We start from the raw sequence: 17,362 nt of genomic DNA, 5'->3' as shown, positions 1-17,362 counted from the left end.
ACAAAGTACTGAACATCCTAAAGAGACTTTGAACAGAGCCAAAATCATTTCCATGCAAGTGGGACAAGTGCAGTTTAAAGATTTGAGGAGTTACTTGGCCATGCCTTTGAGTCAAATGCCTAAAAGGTTTGGAATGACAGAAATGACCAAAGGCTATTTTCTGCACTTTTTCAGTACCGAAGCCAGTCAACACGACGTTCTTCCCAATTTGCCTGTGGATCAGCACTACAACCCCGACAACATGCGTACCGAACAACGAGAAGCTTTCTAAGCTTGGTACCAGACTCATGTCTCAGACCCCTTCGACTTTCAGGAAGAAATGTTAAAGTATCATCGTTCTGATGTGGACATTTTAAGGTGTTGCTGTGGAAAATTTAGAGAACTGTTCATGGAACATGGAGAGATCGATCCTTTGAAAGAAGCCTGCACCATTGTCAAAGCGTGTTCCTTAGTGTACCGCCAACAATTCATGCCTGAAAACACCTTGGCTGTCATAAGCCCTCAAATGACGAACTTTGTCAAACGTCAATACTCGGTCAAAGCCCTATGCTGGTTACATTACTTGTGCAACAAGGAAGACAAATGGATCCAATATGCCCGCAACGGGGGAGGTGAAAAGACCATCGAAACGTATTTGGCGGATGGCTGTGACATAGAAAACCCCAAGATCTTGTACGAGTTTAACGGATGCTTTTTTCACGCATGTCCCGTCAGCTACCCTCAATGTTACACCAAAAATCAGTTTTTACAACGTACCATGGAAGACATGTATGAGTCCACTTGTTAGTGGTGCTTGATGTTAGAACAGCAAGAATACCAAGTTGTGGAAATGTGGGAACACGAGTACGATCACCATTTGAAAACTGGTCCCGAGTTTAAACGCACTGTGGAAAGTTACAAGTTGGCAGACCCACTGAACCCACGGGATAGTTTGTGTAGAGGATGGACAAATGCCACCTGTTTGATGCGATGGATGGAATACCATCGTTGGCAAGAACAACGGCCCCCACATTTATCTCCCAATACTCATTTGACCGAGATGTCCCAGTTACGACATGAATCGCAGTCATTGCAGGATCACAACGATTTGTCCGAAACAGAAAAATCGCAAAAGTACAGTAAACTATTGCAACGACTACAACTCTTTCACCGAAAAGCTGTAGACAAAACAGCTCTGCCAACTCTGCAAGATTTTAAGGCCCTGATGAAAAGTCCATCATCACCACCACCACCACCCTCAGAGGTCAAGACAGACACAGAAACACGAATATCTGAGGAAGAAGAAGGGTATGCGGAGAACTCGCCCCATGGAGAACTCGCCCTGGTAGAACTCGCCCCAGCGTATCTGGAGAAGTCGCCCCAATTGTTTGGAAACGTCACCCCAAAACTTGTCACCCAGATAACTTTTTATAACAGAATTAAATCATCTTTTACGTGATTCATATTTCGATTTTTATATATACGCGATCACAAAAGAGATATTAACTGGTAATTATAAAAAGTAATGTCACAGTAATATTTCTAAGGACGAAATTAAGTCTTTATATAATCTAATGAATGACGACAGTATAGTGATTAAAAAGGATGATAAGTCTTTTCATTATCTTAGAGTTAGACCATCCTATGCTTGGTACTGAATAATATGGGAAATATTGCTGTTCTTTTTCATCAGTGTTCATCTCCGACAGTTATAACGCAAACTTGTTTCAGTGTTGGTAGCAAAAAGTATTCGATTTGAAATCCTTACTTTATTTTGTTGTTGAACTATGATAAGTATATTGTAAAATTATATTAACATGAGTACTGGAACAATCCTCAGTTTTTGGACACTATTTTGTATCTCCATCTCTGAATTATAATAAAAATAATTCCAAATGAAATAACATTAAAGAGGTGTTTACGCTTTTTCGTTCAATGTTTCCAACATCAATTTATTATTCACCTTTGATTTTGTATTTAACTGAATCGGATGAATATGCATTTTTCTTCCACACTTATGTACAAGACTGTTTTCCACTCGTTGTATAATAAACCCTTCCTTCCCACTCTGCATTCATCTTGTTTGAGTGATTTTGATAATAGAAAAAATAAATCACTTATAATTGAAAGCCTGTGTGTTCTTATAAATGCGTTAGATTTCTTATAACAACACACACCGGATCACCACGAGAAATTTTTTTAAAACAAATATATCTATTAACTTTCGTGATTGATATATCTATTATACTATCATTATTCATTAATGTGGCAATTACTCTCAAACTCGGACCAGGCTGAATCGGTACAAATTACTGACTGAATCGGCCTAGATTCCTGGCTGATTCTCCAAACTTCCAAGCTGATTCGGACCATGTAAAATATTAATCAGTTTATTCCAGGATTTAAATGTGACATTTAAATTTGTTTTTAAAGATGATCTTTTCATTATGTCCCAGGTACGTCGAGCAGTTCAAATTTGCATTTAAGGTATCAAAATCCCGCTAGTACGCGTGATCATGGTGTTTTTATATATAATAAAACAACGTAATCTTGTTTATTTTGCATCGGTAATTTAGTAGTGAAATATTTTTTAAATTTCTCGTTCAACTTGAATAGTTTGTTATTACTGAGAAATAATAAAATTACGAACACTGACAAAAAAGAAGAAATAAACTAAACGATGGGCGTAGTACAAGTGATCTTTCAGAAACCGTCCGAATTCTGCGCATTAGCAATGATTATGGCCTCGGTAGCGACCCGCATTTCCTGAGTAGGCGTCAGTTATGCGTTTTATTGAGTTCAAGTATCATTCGTGAATGGTTAGCAAATCTCAGTGAACCATCAGATTAAATTGTTCAGTTAGAGAGATGATACTATAACCATTTGGCTTATTGACGGTCATCGCCAATTCAGTCGATTTCGGGTTATAGAGGTCCATGCCATAAAGTCGTCTCAGGATGACTTAGGTTATTATGTTGGAATCCTTTCATATATAAAACTGCAGACATCAAATCATGCTTATACTCTCTCTACTTTTCCAAATAAAATGCATCTAATGATTTGAAGTGCAGAGCAAAAGGGACAGATAACAGTTATTTTTCGTTAAGTACAGAAGCGGAGTTGATCAAACGGAAAAGTTGAAAAATTGTGAATTTTATAGATTTAATAAGTTATTAAGTTGAAGAAATCAACAATAAATAAAGCCTTAACAACCATGTGGCGACATCTCAGAATTACTATATATGATCCTTGGTGCGACTTCTCCAGGCGAAGTGGGGCGACTTCTCCAACCACCATGGGGCGACTTCTCCTGACACCTGGGATGAGTTTTCCCAGGGCGAGTTCTCCTAGGGCGAGTTCTCTGCTATTCAAGAAGTACGAGAAGTCTTTCAAACACCGTCAGCAGCTCCCTCTCCTAGAAAGATTACATCATACTTGTTGACCCCTTCCCCCACTCCCCAACGAGAAGAACTTCAAGCATGGATTAAAAGATGGTGTCCACTCCTCCTTCGACAGAAGTGAAAAAGAAAGAAGGGAAACCAGAAGTGACAAAAGAAAAGAAGACCAAAGCCATCCCATTACCACCCACACCCCCACCACTACCCTCGACTTCTACTCCCGTGGCACATCGGACACGTAAAACCATTTCCAAACCACCATTTCGCCTCGTCCAGAGTAGCATCAGGAAAGAGTGGGTGACTTATTAAAAAAATGGAGAAGGTATTAGCCAAATTTACTACAATCGAGGAGTTCAGAAATTGTATCATGCTGCCAAAACCCGTCTGAAAAGTCTCTGTTTACCTCAAGTTCAACGATGGTTACAAGAACAAGCCATGCACGCTTTACACAAGCCCATTTGACGAAAATTTTCCAGAAGTCGCACTTGAATGGAGGGCATGGATCATCAATGGCAAGCCAATTTAGCTGATGTCTCTCATTTGGCCACCTACAATTGTGGCTATAAATATTTGTTTTGTGTCATCAACGTCTTTTCCAAATTTGCCTGGGTCGTGCCATTGACTTCCAAATAGCAGTGAATTAGTGCGAGCCCCCAAGCTGATGTTGAAACAAAGTGGTCGTCACCCTCTTCGATGGCAAAAAAACCCCCCAAAGGCACATAATTTCTGAACCAAGCTTTCCAAAAAGAATTAAAGAAAGGTGACATTAATTTTTTCGCCACTGATAATCCCGAAACAGTTGAGAAGGTTGGGCCATGTAGATGGGTTCGAGATTCGACCATCTTTCTGGCCTCTGGGAAGTGGATGTTATAAGTATATTTTACCCTATGGATCTACTTCTCTAGTTTCCAGGTCTCGCAATCTTTAGAATTGGCATGGTGTCATTTGCCACAATTTGCGCAATGAGGGTTCGCGCCGCAGTCTGCTTCTCGATGACTGGTTTCACTGCATCGGCCACACACAGGGCTTCTGGAGCATCTCTCTTCGTGGTGACCGTACTTCTGGCACTTAAAACAACGAAGAGGGTTTGGAATATGTACTTCAACTTTAACCTGTAAAAAGCCAACTTTTACTACCTTAGGCAGTGTTGGTGTGTTAAAGGTAAGCATTATGGTGTTCGTAAATTGCAATTGTGTACCGCGTTTGATACGAATTTGCCGAATGCAGTAACACCTTGATTTCTCATTCCCTCTACGATTTCAGTGTCGCTGACGCCAGCGAGGTCTCGGCAGCGAATAACACCTTTGGACGAGTTGAGTGTCGAATGAGCGAAAGTAATAACTGGAATATCATAGAAAGTCTGATTTTTCCTGACATTCTCAGTCTGCACCTTGCGCTCACATTCACTTAGCAAGCTATCCAATTTCGACTGTAAATGGTAACAGCGAAGCAATCGGTTTTGTTTGATCTTTTGACTGAATAACCATGAAGCGTGGGAATAATTCCACGCTACGTGGTTCGTCTAGGAGAAAGGAAAAATAAAGGGGTGGATAGTAGGGGCAACGGTGGTATCAAGAGAGATACAAGGAGAAAGATAAAGAAGGTGAGCAAGTAAATAAAGACTTCCTAGGGCTCGGCGTGACCAGCCGATTCGTCGAGACCGGGCCCATCCCGGCCACCCGTCTTGAAGAAGAAGAGACCAAAGTAGTGAATTGCATTTGAAAACCTCTGCTTAATTACCAGGATCCTTTCCTCCTCCGATACGGGACGCAACCCCGGCAAACAGGTTGCCTCTACTTAGTCGCATCTTACGACATGTAGTGAGGCACGTCGGGCCAATTCTACAAAATGGATACAAATCAGTCAAAAATAGCTGGTATGAATGTAAACGGAGTGAATGAAAATAAAATGAATCAAATTAAAAAGCTAACAGAAGAGCGCAATATCAAATTATTACATGAAACCCACAATATTAGCGGTAGCATTATAAACAATTTAGAAGCAAAACTGGATGCAGTAATATTAGTAAATAATAACAAAACTGACGTAAAAGCATGAGTGGTAACACTTATGAAACTTAAAAACAAATCAAAACAATAGGAAGGAATAAGCGTTGGGAATACTTTCAACGTGAGATTAATACATCTAAAAAATATGGGAGTGGCAGTGTGTGTGTGTGGGGGGTGTAAGGACCTCATAAAGGGAGAGGGGATAGAGAGAATAATCAAATCAATGCCGAGGGCAAATCGTACAGTAGAATTGTACACAACTTTTAAAAATGAAATTATTCCTATATTAGAATAGTAATATAACAACATCTTTTTACAGGAGGAAATGACAGAATCCATGAGGGAGTGAGTTATTACAATTCTATATAAAGGGAAGGGGGTCCATGAAGACCTAAAAAATTGGAGACCAATCTTTATACTGAATGTTGACTACAAAATTTTAAATAGGACATGAATAAATCAGAGTCTAAACATTAACCAAAATTGTAGCGGGGGGGGGGTCTTGACAATTAAAAACATTATCAACTTTTTGAATATGCAAGGATAAAAGTGTGCAATGGTACTATTTGACCAAGATAAAGCTTTTGATCTATTGGAACAGAACTATATGGATATGGATATGGTACTGGCAAAAGTTTGTTTGGGAAGAAAATTCCCGAAAATGGATTAACATCCTTTACACTAAGATCTTCTCGAAAGTACAGGTAAATGGCGCAAGAACCAAAACTTTTAATGTGGAACGACCAGTAAGACAGGGATTCCCCTGTCAGTGATATTATATGTAATAACTATAAAAATACTCCGCTCCCAAAATCAGAGATAACATAAGCATAAGAATGAACTGAAAATGCTGTAATATGCTGATGATTGCACAAACTTCATAACCGATTCAAATTCCTCTAAGCACCTAGAAAAAGGAATTTGAAGAATTTGGCGAAGCATCATGGTCGAAGATAAACCATGATAAGACAGATTTTACTAATAGGCAACTGATGGGGAAATCACCCATGATCCCCACCCCACACCCACACACCTAATAAAAGAGAAGGTCAAAGCACTCGGGAAGCTATTTGTAGAAAAAAATCTTTGATAGAAAACTTTAGACACATTAAAGAGAAAGTGGAAGAAAACAGCAATCTAGTCACTGAGACGCCCTTCAGCGTAATGGATTGGTTGCGAGAACCTTTATCTGCAGCAACATAAATTACCTTGCGTGTTCCTTAGATCTAGAGGATAAACTGTTAAATAAAATGTTAAATAAATTAGACATGATTGTAATTAATTATATGTGGAATGATAAGTTACATTATTTGACAAGACACTTAGTCGCCTCTATCCATAAAGGGAGATGGAAACAGTAGGTGTGTGTGTGTGTGTGTGTGTGTGTGTGTGTGTGTGTGATTTAGATTTCCAACGTAGCTTTAACAATTTTTCAGTCATGATGTCTGCAGTGTGGCAGTTTATAGTGATGTCTAGCACTCTGGGCATCATGCCGCAGACATACTAACCTCTTAATGCTAAAGGATCCAGAAAATAGCCAATATTATTAATAGACTTAGAAACTTAAAAGGAGAACCGGGAAATATGTGGGATGGGTTTTACCCTAAAAAAAAAGTCCGAAATATATAAGAATAATAAACTAACAAAATTACTGGAAAATATCAATAAATCAAGCAGTTACTAATGAAATATAGAGAAAGGAAGGCTAAATGAGAAACAAAAAGAAAACAAGAAAATATACAATAAGATAAGAGATGACTATTTCAAAAGTATGATAGTGAAAGTAGAATGGAAAGACAGCCAAGTTAAGGGGCGGGGTATGGGGGTATGGAAGAAGTGGGCAGCATTAAAATCATTGAAAATACAAAGCATGATGTTTAAATATCTCCACGACGTGTGGCTGAAGGGAGAAACAGCACTGCGACGGCATACGATAAGGAGAATGCCGAAACATACACTATGTTAAAAAAAGGCAACTTGAGCATGTTGCAAAGTGATGCAAATAAGCATGAAAGAGATAAGATTAAGAATATATTACTTTCAAATGGGGGATATCATGACAACAATATTCTCTATATAGATAAAATCCCATACAATGAAATCATACACAAGTAGTTGATTTTATCACCAAAACCATGATACAATATGAACAGGTCTTAATAATCGAAAAAAACAAATTGACATGTTCACTTTTAATTACAATAATTAAAAGTTATCCAGGTATCGGGAAGGAGGGGGTAGGATGTGACCCCTGTGTGAGATGGGCTTAGGTTCACCGCCCTACAAAGGAGTCGGTTCCAACCAGTGCGCGGGCTGGAGGCCACTCACTCACATATCGGGGCCACTGTGGGGTATTTGGGGGAAAATAATATATATTTCCACATGTAAAATAATAATTAAGCCTCCTCTTGGCATACCGCGGGAGATGTGACTTCTGTGGGAGACTGGCTCCGGTACACCGCCCTACATATGGGGAGGTTCCTGCCAGTGCGTGGGCTGGGGGCCACAGACTGACATGTCGAGGTCTCTGTGCGGTATCCGGAGAAGAGGAAGAAAAAAACAAGAATAATGTCTGAGACAGCGTCATGATGTTCCACTATATTTAATAAGAGATGGGGGGAACATAATATAATAAACTAACTTTCAAGAAACAAGAAAGGGAGAATCAGACACTAACATGGCATCTCACATGATACAAGGACAGGAAAATGTAAAACCTGAGAAGTAGCGGCCAAACTAGCGGGTGTGGATACCACTGGGCTATGTCACAGGGCGCCGCGCGAAGTGGACAGGCCCATGGAGAAGCCGGCCAAAATCAAGCCAGCAGTAAATGGACATACATGACATACAGATAAAGGGGAGCATGAACACGTGACTAAAATATTCTCCCTAACTTAACTCAACACATACATATACAAAAAACACCAACCCAAAAAATGACAGAAAATCCTTTTTTAATTCTAGTTTCAAGTTTCGACCGTTTTTTATAAAAAAAAAAAGTCATTTAAGACTGTAGAACAAAACAGGTCAAGCCTCCCGGAGAGAATAAAGATACAAATCCAGCCACCGAGGGTGAGAGCTGTGAGCAGGAGCGACATTAAAGCATATTCAGTACACGAGACACCACACAAAACACAGTAAAAGGGATTATTTTTCGAGTAATTTATGTATATTTTGCCTTAGGCACACATAAATGACTCTCCAGAGAGTATATATAAATTTAATTTCGGAAATCAGTAAAATAAAAGGAAGTGGAAGTTGTAGCAAATTTCTTCCAATGTCCAGTTTCGTATCCCTTTTTCAGTAAATATGTACATGTGTATATACAGATATACAAGTGCATATATATCTAAAAGAAAAAGATCAAATGAAAATGGGGAAGTAGATAATAGATCTGAACTAGTTGCCAGCCCTAACACAAACACACGCACGATCACAAAATATAGCATATAACATATCGCAAACACAGGGCAGAACGCAGCCGCAGAAGGGTAATCTTTTAGTACAATGGGACGAGGGGGATGGAAACCAGCCTTAGACTTGTGCCTATGGAAAGAAGTGCAAACCCCGTAATCTCTTATCGGGAAGGTCGAGGAACTGGGTACTTTGACCAGTACTAATAGAATACTTAGGAAGATCAACCCCGAATTCCAAAAACAATATCTAAATAAATATTTGACACCAAATTCTTTTCATAAAAATACAACACGACAGATCTAAGGGGGACAGATACAGATATATAATCCTTTATAATTTTCGGACACATGGGGGAGGGGGTGATTCTCAAAGGCTTATAAGCTAATAAAGCTGGAAGTCTGAGAGGAGCCCACATATAAAGGACATCACTGAACACCCAATGGACAAAAGTTTCCTTGGTAAATTTGATGGTAACATTTATAAGAGGAATGACGGTATATTGTTTTGTGGGGGTATTATTTTTTACGTGAGCGTTGAAACTGTTAAAAGTGATGCATTTCCCAATCTCTTATGACGGAATAGAACATCTTCAACAAGATTTGCATTTATATAACATGTATGGCCTAACTACAGGCCACAAATGTAACCGAAATATTAAACGTTTTGAAACAAATAAAAATGATGTTAATCAGATATTCAACAAATACAATTATGCGGATAAAAATATAGTTGATGTACGTAAAAAAATTGTTGATAAATCAAACTAACAAGATTTTCTTTTAAATGAAAAAGGGCAGTTCAGATTGTAGTGTTTTTACATAGGACTAAATTAAGTTGAAACTTTCAAATCAGAAGTATCGTTGATCAGCAAAAGGCATGTCTCTTATTACATTCTTGTCAGTTAATTAAGCAGGAAACCAATAATTATATTCGTTTGCATTATCGTCATGTCACATGGATTATATATATATATATATTAAAAACAGCATGGCTTTTAAAGTGTTGATATAAAGCAGTTTGATATACTAGTACTATTGGTATATCAAATTGTGATCCACCCATGGCGCAATAATGCGCATCTATAAACATTTTCACGACTGTGTACGGTAGATTCTAGATCAATGATGATTTTCCACACAATAATCATTAGTGATGCATGAAAATAACGATAAAAAGTATTAATAATCCCCGTTCTCTAAATAAATTTAATAATGATACACATTTTCATAGCAATCCTTTCTGCTTTCTGTTCCCCCTCCCCTCTCATGCATAACGGACAAACTACGTAGAAATGTGGAGTGAGAGAGAAAAACAATTTGGGCTCGATTAAAACCTTGAAATAGAAATGACACCAAGTAACCTACAAGAATATGGTTTATCGTAACAACATGTGTGCACTTTCCTTGAGATTTATCTACAGTGTTTGTCAATGATACAAAGTTGCAAAGGATGTCGACATTATACGGTCAATTTCTCGGTTACGTAGTACATACACTGATGTATTTACTGTTTGTGTTGTTGTTTCTTATACATATTTTAATGTTCTAAAAATAGATTCTTATTAATTATATGTGAAAATGTCCAAAAGTGGCATCTCTCTCTCTCTCTCTGGACCATCGTAGCAAGATACGGGCTAAAATCTGGTGGCACATGTTTTGAAATTAGAAACTAAAGAAATTCCCTGTCGTATTTAAAAGGGGCGTAAAGATCATGAAGCGATTTTCTCTTGACTAATCGTCTGATGAGAATCTTACATTGTATTAGCGTCATTACTGCTTGTTTTCATTGTCACGTGCCATTTCATATACAGTATTGTATTAATAGCAAGAGATGTAAGTTCACAACTGTTATTTCGCCATTGTGACCTATCAGACTGCATCCTGTACACACACTTGTAGCTGTCATGAACACTGGTCTACACTGCCATCCTTCTCTCCAGTTTGCCGGAAACTGATAAGCCTAATTTTCCTATTCCTATACGTTGCTTTCGTTGGTTTTGTGGCCTGGTAGCTTTTGCTCCATTATCAACTCCGATACTTTTTGACTCTGAAAAGGACAAACCTTATGGATGTAACCATTTCGTAACATTTGGAGGATATAATAACAAGGAAATATCAACCAGTTTAATAATAACAAGGAAATATCAACCAGTTTGGACTATATAGTTATCTATAAATTAAACGGACCAAAATGGCGTGATGACTTCGTATATTCAGATCTATGCATGTTGTGGAATACTTACATAAGCACGTTTCAATTTGAGGTCATTGCTTATAACAAAAATGATGTCGGAGGAAGTTGAAAAATCAACAGGTCCTGGAGACAAGCCGATTAAAGTGACCCTTGTCGGCGACAGTGGAGTGGGAAAGACTTGTATACTTATGACGCTACTCAACAACAAATTTCCAGATGAAGAAGCACCAAGTCTTTATGAAAACTGTAGCACCTTAAAAGGTATAACCTTTGATGTCTACTTTCTGATCTTAGTATAGTATCTCATTCTTTGTTTTGTCTGATATATATGTCTTATATCTTTATCTATCCGTATAGTTCGAATAGTATGTCGTTTCTTAATCTGATTCGTAACCTGGTTGTTTCGTAAACCGGGATTTTTCTCCCGTAATTTCAACAGATGTTTTTTGTAATTGAATTACACATATTCTTTAGTAATGTTTTAGTTTGAACATAATATACTACTATAGGTATCACTTAAGTATTATTCTAATTACTGCCTCATTATTTTGATTAAAGGTTAATTTCCCTTATTATTTTGTCACTAAATACGACATTTTATTATTTAAATCTGGTTGACGACTTTGTAGATGTTTTCTTACTGCCCAACAGCCCATACATTGATATGTTATGCTCTATTCATATATGCCTTAAACACTATTTATAAACTTATTCTTGTGATTGTATGCACTGGAATACTTACATGCACAAACTGTTATTTTAAAATACATTTAATTATCGTTATATATTTTATTCTGATTTTATTGTGGTTTTTTTTGTACTTTCAACAATTTAAAAAATTGACTTCTTTTTCATTTGTAACATTAAAAGTGCAATATATTTGCATTTTTTTCCTATTAAATGTAACTGATGTTAAAGGAAAACACAATAGCATAAAATAATTGGGTGCGAAACATCTTGGTTACTAAACGAACTGCAACCTTTCCATGTATGCTAGTACCAGAAACTGCCACAGCAATTTCACCTGTACGTTTTTAGTGAATTGTTTCCTCACAATATTTCTTAGAATTTATAGAGGTTTGCATTTAATTATTGCTCCTCGTTTCTTTATTGTGAAGTAACATTTTGGGCATTTTTGTAGCCTCTGCGCACGTTCATCGTTTTGAACATCGAGTACTATTGTCTCTTAGTTTTAAAGCACTTGTTTACTATTCAAAACCGAAGTGCAACTTAACCCTTACTAAATACTTTAATCTACTTCAAATACCGTGACATACTGTTTGTTTTGTCACGAGAATATTCTTACACAATCAAACGTGTATGTGTGTGTGTTAGTTCAAATATTATGACTTGTACGTCAATTAAGCATTGTTTTTGCTTTAAACAGGTATGTTCAGTGCAATACAATGTGAATGCCCCACACCTAAATCATAATCATAAGCCGCGCAGGATATATATAAATTTATAACCTCTTTCCAGATGTCAATTAACATGCTATCATTTGAGTTAACATTTGAAAATATATGTATTAGCTGTCTGTTAATAATCACTTCAACCAGCCACCGTTTGCTTAGTTCAAACGCCAGCCGGAACCTCTCGAGCTTTATCGTCGGTTTCAAAATAACACCTTGTGTTTGTTCACAAAGTATGAACCAGCCAAAGCGGGCATGTATCCAGTACTCTTATATAATCAGGCTGGTTCACCTGACTTTATGCGTATTATTTTATGACCTGTGCTGTTTTAGAATCGCGAAATTTCACGTACCAATTAGATACACTTGATATAGGAGAACACAGCACACGAAACGACACATGACGATGAATATGCGTAACCATGATCAGCATGTGTCTAAATCTTGTTTGAGATCTACCCTAGGCGTCCAAAATATGGAGCTAACCGCGGCTAGAAGGTTTAGTAGGGTGTTTAAATGGTGCATACATCTCTAAGATCATTCATTAGAATGACTAGACACGATATGTGAACTTCACATATGTGCCGGAATATTTGGGAAAGTATTTTAACCTAAAGACATGTTAATCGAAGGACCAAACGTGCCTGATAGATGACAGCGCACACAAATTTAGAAGAAATTTAAATCCAACTACAAGGTCATATAGAAGCAGGTTTTGTATCTACATAAAGCATGATTTTAAACTGGTTGTCACAACTTTACACCAACAGATTTACAATGGCAGTTTGTTGTTTTCGGGTTTTTTTGTGGTCAATGTAAAACTACGCAAAGAAATGATATAACACCAAAAGTGCGAGTATCGAAATACCTTGGCTTGTGCAGACTATTAGCACTAATAGCGAATAAAGAGAATATTGGCACCAACAGCGAATATGCCGGGAATTTGCATTTACAGAGAATATGCTGGGTGTTGACATTTAACTGTGGATAGGCAGGGTATTGGCACTGACAGTGAATATGCAGAGTATGGGCACTAACTGCGAATATGCAGGGTATTGGCATTAGCAGCGAATATGCAGGGTATTGGCAACAACTGCAAATATACAGTGTAAACTGAAATTGAATATAAAGTGTTTTCTCATTAACCGGCTATCTTTTGTATTGTCATTAAGGCAGTGATTTGTAGCGACCAAGAATATAAAAGAGTACTGTCAGTAAACACATATATGGCTGGTAAAGATATTTATTATATGCTTTTTTTGTCTCCGTTAACTTTACATTGTCAGAATCGTTCAGTATTTTACGATATTGCACACCTTCATATTGCACTCACGTGTAGGATTCGTGTGCCCAATAGCGTATTAGGAACTACTTTGTAAACAAATCATGTACACTCGTGTAGCAGACGCTTTACGTTTTGGTTGATTAAATTTGTTTCTGAATGAACTAAATCAGATGTTTTGTGGACTGCCACATACCATCTGCTTTGCTACATTCCGCGTTTACTTTTTTGATATAATATTTCGGATTTTGACGATAGACGTCAGATTTCATATAATTAGTGGGTACCTACAAATAACATGCAAGTTACAAGGCATAAACTATCTCCTTTAGCTGGTAATAAGAATGGCAAAAAAGGTACTTACAGTTTTACATCCTGAATTTCCTCAAAATGTCCTTTTCTTAGTTCTGCAAATCCGAATTACATGAGACATGTCATGCCTTTTCAAGCTCAATTACGCATTTTGAAATTATACTGTAATTTCGACTATAGTCAAGTGCAATTACATCCTCCTTACTGCACTCAAAATTAAATAAACATTATATTTCATAGCGTCTTTTTGATACTTGAAATTGAATGACTTCATATTTTTCCCACATTATGATTTCAAACATTCAATGGCAGAACAGAAACACACTTATAGATGTCAGCACGCTGCTCCGTCGCCGATTATATCCAATGTACTTCATGTAGAATTTGCACATAAATCCAAGTCCATAATCACGAAATTTCGTAGAAACGACAAAAATACCAAAATATATTCATTCCAGATCAAATGGAAAAGTTGTTGCAATGCACATTCTTTCACAATCTGACTCCAAATTTCAATTTTAAGTAGACCAAAACGCCAATTTCTTTTGAAATTTATGTCTAGCGCGCAACTAAGTTCAAATTTATCTGGGTGGAGTTAAGTGCGCGTTAATAATGTTGTTGTTGTGTAATGATGAATCTGCGCTTGTGTATTTAGTTTGGAATACGGTATACATTCAGTTACTTTGTTTCGTGTAGTGTATTTTTGTTTACATAAGTAAGCCTTAGGTATAATAAGGAAATGACCATATAATAAAAAGGTTACTGCATTTTTATGGGAAAATATGAACGAGAGTTTCGGATGGAAATACTGCACAACTTTGGGAGTGCAGTATATCCATCTGACAAAACGAGTTCATATTTTCCCATACAAATGCAGAAACCTATAAATACTTTGAATATTCCTGGCATTACTAGTGATGAAGATAGCGTAGGGTTATTATTAACTATGGGTACCAATGTTAATCATGGGCACTGGTATTAACAATGAGTACTAATTTTAACTGTGGGTACTAATATCAACCATGGTTACTGATATTGACCATGGGCACTGGAATTATCCATGTGCACTGATATTGACCATTGGCACTATATTTACGCGGTTAATTTCTTTACCTTGTATAGTTTTGGTATCATTACCAATAGTTAATGTTAGTACCCACCGTCCATATCAGTAGCCATGGTCAGTATTGGCACCCATAGTCAATATCGGTACCTATAGTTAATAGCTGTGCCCATGGTCAATATCAGTACCCATGGTTAATATCAGAGTATACACATTATCCAGATCGAAATCAATCGCGAATATGCACTCTGTTAACATTAAAACCAAAATGCATTCTGGTGACTATCCTTAAAATTTTAAAGTAATTTTTATTGAATTCGGTAGCCATCTCGCTTCCAGCAATCCAGTTTTATTCTTAGTTAAAAGATCCCGGGTCAAAAAGTGCAACGTTTAATTCTCACATTATATATACATGCCTGCCTGGGGTTGTATGTTATTTCCGTCTGCTTGAAATTGTCTTTCTTTCGAACACTATATTTTGCATCCGGGATCATTACATTACACGACTGTGGCCACGAATCCTTATTTACCATTTTTAGTCTTGTACAGTCCAATTCTGAAAAACTAGTATGCAGTTCACAAAAGTTGACATGGAGCAGATTCAGGAGTATCCTTTAGGTGGGAGGGAAGAAGCAAATAATTAGGCAAGGGATTTGGAATGGAACCCCTTATGAGGAGCATGTGGCGAAGCCCACGGAAACTCCTGCATTTAAAGCGTTTCTGTTGCATAGTTGCAACCATCTAACTCTAATATAAAAACTTACTCTAGGAAACACTGGTTTCACGCTCGGTTTTGTTTTTTTTCTTGCCCCCGTTCACTGTTGGGGAACAAAGAGAAACAATCAACTAAATAAACAAAAAGTGCATCTATGATCATCGTCGTGGTGATTATTTATATCATTGTTACAGATTCTAGTTTGCTAGATGTGATTATTATTATTTTTATAGTTGCTATTGTCATTATTATTATTGTTTTTATTATTATTATTATTATTATTATTATTATTAGTGTTGTTGTTGTTGTTGTTGTTGGAACGGAAGCATTAGTAGTTTGGGCATTCTGAATAGACACATACTTCCATAGGCTTACCGTTTTTCCTCTGCTTATCTGAGGTACGAGGATAAAACGATGGTAGTACGAAAATGGATCTATTAAGCTATGCTGATTTGGGGGCACATTTTTTGATGAAGTAGCTGACAGTACGAAAATTAATTCATTGTGGTGAACAGAATACGTTAGGCTAAGTTCATTTTAAGTGATTTTGGAAGATACAATAAGTGCAGTCACTTATCTTTGATAGTGAATTCACTTTGTATTGACAGCTCAGCCCCTGACTATTGGCATTGATTCAGTTCAACGTCGGCCATTCAGCCTCTGAAACTTGACAATGAGTATATTCAGCAATGACAACGTAGATACTGACTGTTGACAATGAGATCATGTAACAATGATAAAGCAGGTGTTAATGGTAGATAGCCTGAACAATGCAGCTGCTCAGCGTTTACACTGAGGCGTTTAATCGTTGATAGTACAGAAGCTCGTAGTTTATAGTAAAGTGTTGACAGCTTAGCCAATGACGACTTACACTGACCCTAGTGTCGTCGACATGCAGCCTCTGACGGTTGACAGTGGATTCCTTTGGGATTGACGACCAGTCTATTTTACATAGAAAATATTGGTCAGGGCTCTCGTTTAAAAAAAGTATAAAATAATAATGAGCACTCGGAGACCGTAGATAGTAATGTACCGTGTATACTCACTTATAAGCCAAATAATTTAGGGAAAAAATAAATGCTTGGAAGAAGGGGGAGGGGGCGGCTTATCCTCGGGCCAATGTCTAAAAATGACAGTTTTTATGTCTTTTTGTTGACCAATGTAATGGCTGTAAATCGTCGGACACGAAACAATAATTTATTCCGTGTCCTAAGACATAGGCATGTAACAAAGTAACTTTCGGTGACCTGACAATTATTAAACTGTTACACAGTACTATGATTGATTTTGTTATTATTTTGCATGTGCATATATTCTGATTTCTCCAACACGAAGTTAAATAAAGGTAAATACAGACTTCATAATTCGCGGGCCGGTTGAGTTTACCAGGGAGACCATGCTGAACTGTTATGTACATTACTTACACATTGCAAAGCATACATAGCGTCACTTAAATTCTTACTTATCCCGAAACTTAGTAGATGCGGATTTTGCTTTATTCATTGTTTCGACCCAATTTCATCATTCCAGATAACATTTCAGCTAGTCCTTAATAGCTGTTTCATTTACGTTGAATAACGCG

General features: G+C 37.2%; 1 protein-coding gene and 1 long non-coding RNA gene across 3 annotated transcripts in view; one reads left to right on the top strand and one right to left on the bottom strand.

Moving 5' to 3' along the window:
• Positions 1-9,391: 9,391 nt before the first annotated feature.
• On the bottom strand, positions 9,392-15,649 carry LOC149805717 (uncharacterized). 2 transcript variants are annotated; one of them, XR_016419777.1, is made up of 2 exons: positions 14,055-15,649; positions 9,392-10,849 (listed from the first exon to the last, which is right to left on the bottom strand). It is a non-coding gene; the product is annotated as an uncharacterized LOC149805717 (long non-coding RNA). The 2 variants fall into 2 exon arrangements; XR_016419778.1 differs by lacking the exon at positions 14,055-15,649 and adding an exon at positions 11,046-11,157.
• LOC149805716 (ras-related C3 botulinum toxin substrate 1-like) overlaps positions 10,846-17,362 on the top strand; it is a 43,124-nt gene continuing 36,607 nt past the window's right edge. The window contains exon 1 of the mRNA XM_089950393.1: positions 10,846-11,257. Within this exon, the coding sequence (XP_089806519.1) occupies positions 11,086-11,257 (172 nt within the window). The 5' untranslated portion in view covers positions 10,846-11,085. The remainder of the gene's footprint in view (positions 11,258-17,362) is intronic.

Source organism: Sinohyriopsis cumingii, chromosome 2 (assembly GCF_028554795.1).
Source record: "Sinohyriopsis cumingii isolate HCF-2022 chromosome 2, ASM2855479v2, whole genome shotgun sequence".
In the NCBI taxonomy this organism is placed as follows: Eukaryota; Metazoa; Mollusca; class Bivalvia; order Unionida; family Unionidae; genus Sinohyriopsis; species Sinohyriopsis cumingii.
This window is presented reverse-complemented; position numbering and strand designations above follow the sequence as displayed.